This window comes from Anomaloglossus baeobatrachus, chromosome 5 (genome assembly GCF_048569485.1).
Source record: "Anomaloglossus baeobatrachus isolate aAnoBae1 chromosome 5, aAnoBae1.hap1, whole genome shotgun sequence".
NCBI classification, from domain to species: Eukaryota; Metazoa; Chordata; class Amphibia; order Anura; family Aromobatidae; genus Anomaloglossus; species Anomaloglossus baeobatrachus.
In genome coordinates, this window is record NC_134357.1 from 298,295,473 (window position 1) to 298,308,331 (window position 12,859).

General features: G+C 51.0%; 1 protein-coding gene across 1 annotated transcript in view; it reads right to left on the reverse strand.

The window, feature by feature from the left end:
- Nucleotides 1-12,859, reverse strand: part of HID1 (HID1 domain containing) — a 126,357-nt gene that overhangs the window by 91,600 nt on the left and 21,898 nt on the right. Inside the window, exons 4-6 of the mRNA XM_075349631.1 lie at nt 10,233-10,349; nt 2,734-2,840; nt 1,463-1,582 (exon numbers count right to left, since the gene is read on the reverse strand). Of these exons, the coding sequence (XP_075205746.1) occupies nt 1,463-1,582; nt 2,734-2,840; nt 10,233-10,349 (344 nt within the window). The remainder of the gene's footprint in view (nt 1-1,462; nt 1,583-2,733; nt 2,841-10,232; nt 10,350-12,859) is intronic.

Genomic DNA, 12,859 nt, shown 5'->3' on the forward strand with positions numbered 1-12,859 from the left:
AAGTGGATACTGCAAACTCCGTCCCCACCACCTGGACCATTAGCAGAGGCTCCGGCTGAGTAAGTTCCACAAGGGCCGTGCATTGCATACAATTGGGGTCCGTGGAACCTGCCGGCAGTATAGCCGTACATGCTGTACAGGCTGCATAGAAAACCTGTGCTTCTGCACCCTTGTTTTTCACAGACGATATGCTGTTATCTCCCCCGAACAATCAAGGAGGGTATATAGCCAAAATACAAAAGTGCGACCGAACAGTGCAATGTATAGCGTACAAGCATATATCTATATGTGCATTTCGGTACTAGTGGGGTCAGCACCACAGGTGCTGCTTACCGCCCGCACACAGCGGTTGTGTGACCACCCGAATCCCTGCCAGGGTCTTCCCAAACTTGTCTCTTTTCTCAGTCACAGAAAAAACTGACATGAATGGCTGCCGGCGTCCTGTGTAGAGGAGGAGGCCGTGGGCGTGCCCCAGAAAGTGCGGGAATCCGGTTTCACACTGTGTACAGTGAGAGGGGTGGAGTATGCAAAGCATGCTCCATCTCTCAGCGCTGCCGTGCTGTGCAGCGTCACGCCCTTACCCTGACTGGCAGGCCAGTGGGCGGTAACGAAGTGAGAGAAGGCCGCAAAAGCCGGGGACTAGAGTAATAAGCGCGGCCCGGCATATAAGCCCTGGCCGGCGCGGAAGTCCCCGGCGCACCACAAGTCCCAGCCGCGCCTGAGATAAAAATGGCAGCGGCGGTTAGCGCGGCAGTCCCCCAATACTCTAACACACCCAGCACGCTGTAGTGTGCGATGGCACCAGTGCGGGCAGCGCCGCCATCCCTGGCGCACTAACACACCCAGCAGTGCTGCCGTGTGTTTGTGCGCGGTCCCCACGGGGACACAGAGTACCTCAACGTAGCAGGGCCATGTCCCTGAGGATACTCCGCTCCATGTCCAGCAGATTCCCAGGGGCTGTGGACGGAGCACGGCCTCAGTGCCTGGAGACCGATAAGATCCCACTTCACCCAGAGCCCTAAGGGGATGGGGAAGGAAAGCAGCATGTGGGCTCCAGCCTCCGTACCCGCAATGGGTACCTCAACCTTAACAAACACCGCCGACAAAAGTGGGGTGAGAAGGGAGCATGCTGGGGGCCCTAGTATGGGCCCTCTTTTCTTCCATCCGACATAGTCAGCAGCTGCTGCTGACTAAACAGTGGAGCTATGCGTGCATGTCTGACCTCCTTCGCACAAAGCATGAAAACTGAGGAGCCCGTGATCCCACGGGGGGTGTATAGGCAGAAGGGGAGGGGCCTTACACTTTTAAGTGTAATACTTTGTGTGGCCTCCGGAGGCAGTAGCTATACACCCAATTGTCTGGGTCTCCCAATAGAGCGACAAAGAAATAGAGGATTCATTTAAGATTTTTAATTCTGAGTGGAGCATTTTCTGGAAAACACTCTACTATTTCAATTGCATACCGATTTTCCGTGGAGCAGAAGAACTGTACCCATGGGTTGGTTGTGCCACTGTTCTCTGATGATGGTGGAAGATACATTGCTTCAGAGAAACAGGTCAGTAGGAGTTTGAGAAGTTCAGTCCTAATAGAGAAAAGGAAGAAAACCTTTATTTTTATTGATAAATATTTCTCTACTCTTGGGTCATGAAATCTGCCATCCAAAACCTGAGACTTTGAGAACTGGCTTCTCCATGGTGTCACCAGAATATAACTTTGGGTCAGAAGATGTCAATTGGCCTACCAACTTTAAAGAATGATACATGGCATCAAAAACATAACTAGATGATGGCGTATTTATGATTAGCTAACCATTAACCATGGATTACCCAGACAGAACAAATTCATTATTTTTAAGCGTCTTTTAGCTGCAAAAAAAAAACACAAAAAAAAAAACCAAACAGCATTTTTCTGTTCCAGCAAGTGAATGATTTCTGAAATCTCATGCACATGTGGATTATTTCTTCCTTTCAGATTTGAAGCTGTCTACATCATGTCAATTTCTTCCCAGATTTTGCAGTGTTTTTTACCCATTCAATTGAAGGGGGGGGGGGACAGAAAAAAAAAAACCATAAAAACATATGCAAAAATGAGTGGTTTTTATGTAGTGTTTTTCCTGCCAAGAGACCCATTTTTGATGCAGAAATGTCTGCAGCAAATGCTTGATGTGTGTATATATACCCTTACACTTCCGCTGACTTTTTCATTAAAGGGGTATTCCCATCTCCAAGTTGCTATCCCAATATGTAGTAGTAATCATAATAATATTTGCAAATACCTTTAAATTAGGAATGTAGTATAGTTCTCCTGATATAGCCTTGTCTCTTACCTCATTTGCAGGGTATTTGCAACTTAGGTATCCATGGTTACAACTATCATATGAGTGGACACAACCATGGATACCTAAGCTGCAATGCCCTGCACATGAGGTAAGAGACATGGCTAATCAGGAGAGCTATACTATATTTCTAATTGGAGATATTTCCTAATATTCTTATTATTATATCTACTACATACTGGGATAGGATCTTGGAGATGGGAATAACTTTTTAACTGTTACTTTATAAAAGCAGAAAAAAAAAACGGTGTCAGATCAGTCATAGGATGGACATCAATGGCAATGGGCTCCACCATAAGTGTACAACATTTGATAAGCAATAAGAATCCAGATTCTTCCTATTTCATACAAGGCCTGCTCTACAGAACAGCTCTCTTACTGGGTCAACGCTCACCTACCTGTTGAGATCATGCGGGTGGTTGAGTGCTGGAGAGTGAGCAAAGCCAACGCCGGCTTCCCAGATGTACTCACAGCTGTCCAGAGTGTGAATGTCTTCTGCTGTATCCTACAGATAAGTAATATTCAAACTGTGACTAAAAAATGCAAATACGTTGGTAAAAAATAAAATAAAGACAAAATTTGGTAAAGAACAACACGTTTGTGCCAAATGGAAATTCCAGGTTGTCTACTACTTTTACATTGACAGCCTATCCTTAGGATAGGTCATCAACATCTACTCGGCTGGGGTCCGACACACCGCACCCCCGCTGATCAGATGTTCTCGGTGCCGGCGAGAGCAGGAGGCCGGAAATGCTCAGTTCCGGACCTGCACTGTCTTCTGATAGCAGCCCGGGTACTGCACATCCACCTCCCATTCAAAATCATTGTAGTCAGATAGGCACTACTCGGCCACTATCAGAACACAGGGCAGCTCTGGAACTGAGCATTTCCGGCCACCTGCCCTCGCCGACACCGAGAATATCTGATCGGTGGGGGTGCCGGGTGTGGGATTCTGGCCAATCAGACATTAGTGGCCTATGCTAAGGCTAGACCATCAATGTAAGCGTAGTAGACAACCCCTTTAAAAAGGGATTTGCCACTTTTGGGGACAATTTTATTCTTTTTATTTAAATACACTTATGTGGAGCTAAAAAAAAAAATCAGTCTTATAATTTGGTTTAATTCAAAAAAGGTTGCACTGTTTGGCTTTTCACAGGCTCTTTTCCCTGCACATTGAACTAAAATTAGAAAAAAGAAGGGAATTTTGTTTACTTACCGTAAATTCCTTTTCTTCTAGCTCCTATTGGGAGACCCAGACAATTGGGTGTATAGCTTCTGCCTCCGGAGGCCACACAAAGTATTACACTTTAAAAAGTGTAACCCCTCCCCTCTGCCTATACACCCTCCCGTGCATCACGGGCTCCTCAGTTTTGGTGCAAAAGCAGGAAGGAGGAAACTTATAAATTGGTCTAAGGTAAATTCAATCCGAAGGATGTTCGGAGAACTGAAAACCATGAACCAAAAGAACAATTCAACATGAACAACATGTGAACACAAAAGAACAACCAGCCCGAAGGGTACAGGGGCAGGTGCTGGGTCTCCCAATAGGAGCTAGAAGAAAAGGAATTTACGGTAAGTAAACAAAATTCCCTTCTTCTTTGTCGCTCCATTGGGAGACCCAGACAATTGGGACGTCCAAAAGCAGTCCCTGGGTGGGTAAAAGAATACCTCGATAAAAAGAGCCGAAAACGACCCCCTCTTACAGGTGGGCAACCGCCGCCTGAAGGACTCGCCTACCTAGACTGGCGTCTGCCGAAGCATAGGTATGCACCTGATAGTGTTTCGTGAAAGTGTGCAGACTAGACCAGGTAGCTGCCTGACACACCTGCTGAGCCGTAGCCCGGTGCCGCAATGACCAGGACGCACCCACGGCTCTGGTAGAATGGGCTTTCAGCCCCAAAGGAAGCAGAAGCCCAGAAGAACGGTAGGCTTCAAGAATCGGTTCCTTGATCCACCGAGCCAAGGTTGACTTGGAAGCCTGCGAACCCTTACGCTGGCCAGCGACAAGGACAAAGAGCGCATCAGAACGGCGCAGGGGTGCCGTGCGAGACACGTAGAGCCGGAGTGCTCTCACCAGATCTAATGAGTGCAAATCCTTTTCACATTGGTGAATTGGATTAGGGCAAAATGAAGGTAAGGAGATATCCTGATTGAGATGAAAAGGAGATACCACCTTAGGGAGAAATTCCGGAACAGGACGCAGAACCACCTTATCCTGGTGAAAAACCAGGAAGGGGGCTTTGCATGACAGCGCTGCCAGCTCCGACACTCTACGGAGCGATGTAACTGCCACTAGAAATGCCACCTTCTGCGAAAGACGTGATAAAGAGACATCCCGCAGCGGCTCGAAAGGTGGTTTCTGAAGAGCCGTTAGCACCCTGTTAAGGTCCCAGGGTTCCAGCGGACGCTTGTAAGGTGGGACTATGTGGCAAACTCCCTGCAGGAACGTGCGGACCTGCGGAAGCCTGGCTAGACGCTTTTGAAAAAATACGGATAGCGCCGATACTTGACCCTTGAGAGAGCCGAGAGACAACCCCTTGTCCATTCCGGATTGAAGGAATGAAAGAAAAGTGGGTAAGGCAAAAGGCCAGGGAGTAAAACCCTTATCAGAGCACCAGGATAAGAAGATCCTCCAAGACCTGTGATAGATCTTGGCGGACGTTGGTTTCCTGGCCTGTCTCATGGTGGCAATGACATCTTGAGATAACCCTGAAGACGCTAGGAGCCAGGACTCAATGGCCACACAGTCAGGTTGAGGGCCACAGAATTCAGGTGGAAAAACGGCCCTTGTGACAGCAAGTCTGGGCGGTCTGGGAGCACCCACGGTTGACCCACCGTGAGATGCCACAGATCCGGGTACCACGACCGCCTCGGCCAATCTGGAGCGACGAGAATGGCGCGACGACAGTCGGACCTGATTTTGCGCAGCACTCTGGGCAGCATCGCCAGAGGAGGAAATACATAAGGCAGTCGAAACTGCGACCAATCCTGAACTAATGCGTCCGCCGCCAGAGCTCTGTGATCTTGAGACCGGGCCATGAATGCTGGGACTTTGTTGTTGTGCCGTGACGCCATGAGATCGACGTCCAGCGTTCCCCAGCGGCGACAGATCTCTCGAAACACGTCTGGGTAAAGAGACCATTCCCCCGCGTCCATGCCCTGACGACTGAGAAAATCTGCTTCCCACTTTTCTACGCCCGGGATGTGAACTGCGGAGATGGTGGAAGCTGTGGCTTCCACCCACTGCAGAATCCGTCGGACCTCCTGGAAGGCTTGACGACTGCGAGTGCCGCCTTGGTGGTTGATGTATGCGACGGCAGTGGCGTTGTCCGACTGGATCCGGATCTGCCTGCCCTCCAGCCACCGATGAAAGGCCAATAGGGCTAGATACACTGCCCTTATCTCCAGAATATTGATCTGAAGGGATGACTCCATCGGAGTCCAGGTTCCCTGAGCCCTGTGGTGGAGAAAAACCGCCCCCCACCCTGACAGGCTCGCGTCCGTGGTGACCACAGCCCAGGTTGGGGGTAGGAAGGATTTTCCCTGCGACAGAGAGTTGGGAAGGAGCCACCACTGAAGTGACGTCTTGGTTGCAAGGGAAAGAGAGACGTTCCTGTCGAGGGAAGTCGACCTCCTGTCCCATTTGCGGAGAATGTCCCACTGGAGTGGCCGCAGATGGAATTGCGCGAAGGGCACTGCCTCCATCGCTGCCACCATCTTCCCCAGGAAGTGCATGAGGCGCCTCAAGGGGTGTGACTGACCCCGAAGAAGAGATTGCACCCCTGCCTGCAGCGAAAGCTGTTTGTCCAGCGGTAGCATGACTACCGCTGACTGAGTATGAAACTCCATCCCAAGGTACGTCAGTGATTGGGTCGGTGTCAACTTAGATTTTGGGAAGTTGATGATCCACCCGAACTGCTGGAGAGTCGCCAGAGCGACGGAAAGGCTGTTTTGACACGCCATCTGAGAGGGTGCCCTGACCAGAAGATCGTCTAAGTAGGGAATCACCGAGTGGCCCTGAGAGTGTAGGACCGCCACAACAGATGCCATGACCTTGGTGAACACCCGTGGGGCTGTCGCCAGGCCGAAAGGCAATGCCACGAACTGAAGGTGTTCGTCCCCGATGGCGAAACGCAAAAAACGTTGATGTTCGGATGCGATCGGCACATGGAGATAAGCATCCTTGATGTCGATCGATGCTAGGAAGTCTCCTTGTGACATCGAAGCGATGACCGAGCGGAGAGATTCCATCCGAAACCGTCTGGTGCTCACATGTCTGTTGAGCAGTTTGAGGTCCAGAACGGGACGGAACGAGCCGTCCTTCTTTGGCACCACAAACAAGTTGGAGTAAAAGCCGCGACCATGTTCCTGGGGGGGAACAGGGATCACAACTCCTTCTGTCTTCAGAGCGTTCACCGCCTGAAAAAGTGCATCGGCTCGCTCGGGGGGCGGAGAGGTTCTGAAGAAACGAGTCGGGGGACGAGAGCTGAACTCTATCCTGTAACCGTGAGACAGAATGTCTCTCACCCATCGGTCTTGAACATGTGGCCACCAGGCGTCGCAAAAGCGGGAGAGCCTGCCACCGACCGAGGATGCAGTTCGGGGATGCCGAGAGTCATGAAGAGGCCGCCTTGGAGGCATTGCCTCCGGCGGGCTTTTGGGGGCGTGGCTTAGCCCGCCACGCATAGGAGTTCCTCTGGCCTTTCTCCGGCCTGCTGGACGAAGAGGATTGAGGCTTGGCGGAGGGACGAAAGGACCGAAACCTCGATTGTATTTTCCGTTGCTGAGGTCTCTTCGGTTTGGACTGGGGTAAGGAGGAGTCCTTTCCCTTGGATTCCTTAATAATCTCATCCAATCGTTCGCCAAACAAGCGGTCGCCAGAAAACGGCAAACCGGTTAAGAACCTCTTGGAAGCCGAGTCTGCCTTCCATTCGCGCAGCCACATGGCCCTGCGGACTGCCACAGAGTTAGCGGATGCCACCGCTGTACGGCTAGCAGAGTCTAGAACTGCGTTCATGGCGTATGAAGAAAAAGCTGACGCCTGAGAAGTCAAAGACGCAACCTGCGGAGCAGAATTACGTGTGACCGCATTAATCTCAGCCAGACAAGCTGAGATAGCTTGGAGTGCCCACACGGCTGCAAAAGCCGGGGCAAAAGACGCGCCCGTGGCTTCATAGATGGATTTCACCAGGAGCTCTATCTGCCTGTCAGTGGCATCCTTTAGCGATGAGCCATCTGCAACCGATACCACAGATCTAGCCGCCAATCTAGAGACTGGGGGATCCACCTTGGGACATTGAGCCCAACCCTTAACTACGTCAGAGGGGAAGGGGTAACGTGTGTCAGTAAGGCGCTTAGTAAAGCGCTTGTCCGGAACCGCTCTGGGCTTCTGGGCAGCATCTCTGAAGTTAGAGTAATCGAAAAACGCACTCCGTGTACGTTTAGGGAACCGAAACTGGTGTTTCTCCTGCTGAGAAGTCGACTCCTCTACAGGTGGTGGCGGGGGAGATATATCCAACACCTGGTTGATGGACGAGATAAGGTCATTTACTATGGCGTCCCCTTCAGGTGTATCAAGATTGAGAGCAACGTCAGGGTCAGAGCCCTGAGCTGCTACGTCCGCCTCGTCCTCCAGAGAGTCCTCAAGCTGGGAACCCGAGCAGCGTGAAGAAGTCGGGGAAGATTCCCAGCGGGCCCGCTTAGCCGGTCTGGGACTGTGGTCCGGGCAGGAGTCCTCCACATGAGACCTAGGGCCCCCCTGGGAACGCGCTGCGGCGCGGACAGAGAGGGGCCTGGAGGCGACGATCCAACAGGGCCCGAGGCCTGTGTAAGGACCGGTCTGGACTGCAAAGCTTCAAGCAGCTTGGCAGACCATTTGTCCATAGACTGAGCCGTGGATTGTGAGAGTGACTCAGAGAGTTTTTCAGCAAAAACTGCAAACTCTGTCCCTGCCGCCTGGACAGGGGGAGCAGGGGGGTCTACCTGAGCCGAGGGGCCCACTAGTGACCGAGGCTCCGGCTGAGCAAGCAAAACAGGGGTTGAGCATTGCTCACAGTGAGGGTAGGTGGAACCCGCAGGTAACTTAGCCGCACAAGAGGTACAGGTCGCAAAATAACCCTGTGCCTTGGCACCCTTGCTCCTTGTGGACGACATGCTGTTGTCTCCTAGGAGAGTGATCACTGAGGGTATATGGGAAAGGGTATACAGCCCGACCGAACAGAAATATATAAATATATAGTATCTATTCCGGCACCCTAAGGGGACCAACACCGGGTGACCGGTGTGGCTTACCGACCGCTAAAAAGCGGAGCGTGTGTCCTCCAGATTCCCTGCCTTAGGTCTCCCAGCGTTGCAGAGCTCTTTCCTGGAAATCCTCCACCGGCAGAATGCCAAAAAAATGGCTGCCGGAGCTCTCTGGGGAGGAGTGGGGCCGTGGGCGGCGCTAGAAAAGTGCGGGAATCTGGAGTCCCCACAGTGGTCAGTGAGGGGGGAGGAAACATCCAGGATGCTCCGGCCCTCACATCCGACGTCAGGTCGGCAGTCCCGCCCTTACCCCTGATAGACAGGCCCGGGGGCGGGAGTTTTGCTACTAGGCCGCAATTGAAGCCGGGGACTAAATTTAAGACCGCGGCCGACAAGCAGGCGCGGTCAGCGCGGAAGTCCGCCGGCCGTCACAAATAAGCAGCTGCTGCAGCGTCCGGGATGAAGGCGCTCCATGCACATCCCCCATGGGGACACAGAGTACCTTAGTGATGCAGGGCCCGGTCCCTGAGGATAAATAGACTCCTGTCCGACAGATTCCCACAGGGGCTGCGGAGGGAGCACGGTCCCAGTGAATGGATGACCGCTCAGGATCCCACTTCTCCCAGAGCCGCTAAGGGATGGTGAAGGAGACGGCATGAGGCTCCGGCCTTTGTACCCGCAATGGGTACCTCAACCTTAACAGCACCGCCGATGTAGTGGGGTGAGAAGGGAACATGCCGGGGGCCCCGTGGGGGGCCCACTTTTCTTCCAACCGATATAACTAAAATGAGAATGCATGAGTGGATGTGTGCCTCCTTCCACACAAAGCATAAAACTGAGGAGCCCGTGATGCACGGGAGGGTGTATAGGCAGAGGGGAGGGGTTACACTTTTTAAAGTGTAATACTTTGTGTGGCCTCCGGAGGCAGAAGCTATACACCCAATTGTCTGGGTCTCCCAATGGAGCGACAAAGAAAAAAAGAATTATAAACTCCGACTGTGATAGCAAGCTCACTGACTGATTCTCAGTGAACTCATTCTGCGGCCAGCAATATAGACAGGTAAACACAGAAGCTATAGAGGGCAAATTGTACAAAATGTTTAATGAAACCCAATTGCAAACATGATTTTTTTAGCCCAAAGTGCATGCATTTAATGAATTTTGTATTAAAAAAAAATAAACGTTTTTTACACTCTTAGGCTATGTGCGCACGTTGCATAATTGCATGTAGTTACGCTGCGATCTGCACCGCAGCGTAACTGCATGCGTCCTGCGTCCCCAGCATAATCTATGAAGATTATGCAGGAGCCGTGCGCACGTGGCGTATTAGAGTGCAGCGCTTCAGCTGCTGCCCGAAGCGCGCGTTCTAAGTAGTGACATGTCACTTCTTTCCTGCGCTCTGCATGCATCCCCCGCTCTGTCTATGGGAGGGGCTGCAGTCAGAGCGCAGGAAATCGGCTTTTTTTTCATTACGGACTGTTTCTGCAGCGATTTGAAGCGCACGTGTGCTGTTCAAATCGCTGCAGAAATTTCTGCAGGGACAGTACGCAACGTGCGCACATAGCCTTAGATAGACACTTGGTTTCTGGAGAAACAAGGGTAATGTACATATATACAGTATGTCCAGAATATACTGGTCTGAGGTAACGCTCACCGCTCCACTTTTCTTGTGGCTTTGCACTGTAAAGTCTGGACAGAAGAGAAGATCGGCGATGGCGAGGAGCAGAGATTCAGCTAGTGGACGTGATCCATCTTCCTCATCATCCTCATCCTGAAAAAGAACAGAAATGTTCTGCAATGAGCCCCACGGACTGACACTGGGCTTCAGGTAGAGATGCAAATGGATACTGGATCAAGGATAATAGTAAAAAACTAGTGATTTTCATAAGACAAAAAGAAAAATGTACAGGCTCAAAGTCAGTGGCGTAACTACCGCGGTCGCAGCGGTCGCGATCGCGACCGGGCCCGGGAGGTTAGGGGCCCGGCGGCCGCCCGGCAGATCAGCAGCCAGCTCCTGTCAGTGTGAGAGGAGCCGCGCTGATCTGTCACAGACCACGCCGCCGCTATTTGACCCGCTGCCGCCACCGACATCGGGCCCCCCTGCCTGGTGTCAGCGCCGGCACCGGGGCCCCCTACCTGGTGTCAGCGGCTGCGGCGCCTCCCCCGTAACCCCGCACAGTAATGATGAAGCATAGTGCGGTCGGTGCCGCGCTATGCATCACCATTCTCCCCCTGTGCGGTGACGTCACTCCCGAGCGACTGCTGTGCTGAGTGCATAGAGTGCAGGACAGGAGGACGCTGACTGCAGCACCGGGAGAACGAGCAGCGGGGAGGACAGCAGCGGTGGAAGGAAGAGAGAAGGTGAGTACTTGTTGTTTTTTTTTGTTTTTTTATTCTAATATAAGTGAGTAAACGGTGGCCAGAGGCTTGGGAAGGCAGTTCTGGGGAAGCTGCATTATTATACATGGAGGTCTGAGGAGGCTGCATTATATATGGAGGTCTGGGGAAGCTGCATTATTATACATGGAGGCTTAGAGAGGCTGCTTTATACATGGAGGTCTGAGGAGGCTGCATTATATATGGAGGCCTGGAGAGGCTGCTTTATACATGGAGGTCTGAGGAGGTTGCTTTATACATGGAGGCCTGGAGAGGCTGCATTATTATACATGGAGGCCTGGAGAGGCTGCTTTATACATGGAGGCCTGGAGAGGCTGCTTTATACATAGAGACCTGGAGAGGCTGCTTTATACATAGAGACCTGGAGAGGCTGCTTTATACATGGAGGTCTGGGGAGGCTGCATTATATATGGAGGCCTGGAGAGGCTGCTTTATACATGGAGGCCTGGAGAGGCTGCTTTATACATAGAGACCTGGAGAGGCTGCTTTATACATGGAGGTCTGGGGAGGCTGCATTATATATGGAGGTCTGGGGAGGCTGCATTATTATACATGGAGGTCTGGGGAGGCTGCATTATTATACATGGAGGTCTGGGGAGGCTGCATTATTATACATGGAGGTCTGGGGAGGCTGCATTATTATACATGGAGGTCTGGGGAGGCTGCATTATTATACATGGAGGTCTGGGGAGGCTGCATTATTATACATGGAGGTCTGGGGAGGCTGCATTATTATACATGGAGGCATGGAGATACTGCATTATACATGGAGGCCTGAGGAGGCTGGGTCCATTGTTATACATGGAGGCCTGGAGAGGCTGGCTGCTACATTATACATGGAGGCCTGAGGAGGCTGGCTGCATTATTATACATGGAGGCCTGGAGAGGCTGGCTGCATTATTATATATGGAGGTCTGGGGGGCTGCATAATACAAAATGAAGGACACCTTATACATGGAATATGGGGCTGCATAATGCAATATGAAGTTTTATGGGGTTGCGTTATAATACATATAGGACTATGGGGGCTACATTATAATATATGGAGAACTATGGAGGCTACCTTATACATGGACTATGGGGGTGCATTATAAAACATTGGGGACTATGTGGTGCAGTATAATATATGGAGAACTATGGGGTGAATTATAATATATGGAGAACTATGAGAAATTCATTATAATAATTGGAGGGCTACTTTATACATGAAGGATTATGTGGTGCAGTATAATACATGGAGAACTATAGGGTGAATTATAATACATAGAGAACTATGAGAAATTCATGATAATAATTGAAGGGCTACTTTATACATGGAGGATTATGAGGGTGCATTATAATATATGGCGGACTATGTGGTGCAGTATTATATATTGAGTACTATGGGGTGAATTATAATGCATGGAGGACTATGGAAGTGTATTCTAATATATGAAGGGTTATGTGGGACCCTTTATACTATATGGAAGGCTATGTGGGTGCCATTATTGTATTTGGAGAACTATATACAAGGGGGGACAAAGATACAAGCAGGGGATGGGAACGTTTTGTGCTGAGGGAAAAAGGCTCTTCCCCTCAGCACCCAGCTTTCCCATGCTCTGCTATACATCTTCTCTCAGCACCCAGCTTTCCCATGCTCTGCTATACATCTTCTCTCAGCACCCAGCTTTCCCATGCTCTGCTATACATCTTCTCTCAGCACCCAGCTTTCCCATGCTCTGCTGTACATCTTCTCTCAGCACCCAGCTTTCCCATGCTCTGCTATACATCTTCTCTCAGCACCCAGCTTTCCCATGCTCTGCTGTACATCCTCTCTCAGCATCCAGCTTTCCCATGCTCTGCTATACATCTTCTCTCAGCACCCAGCTTTCCCATGCTCTGCTG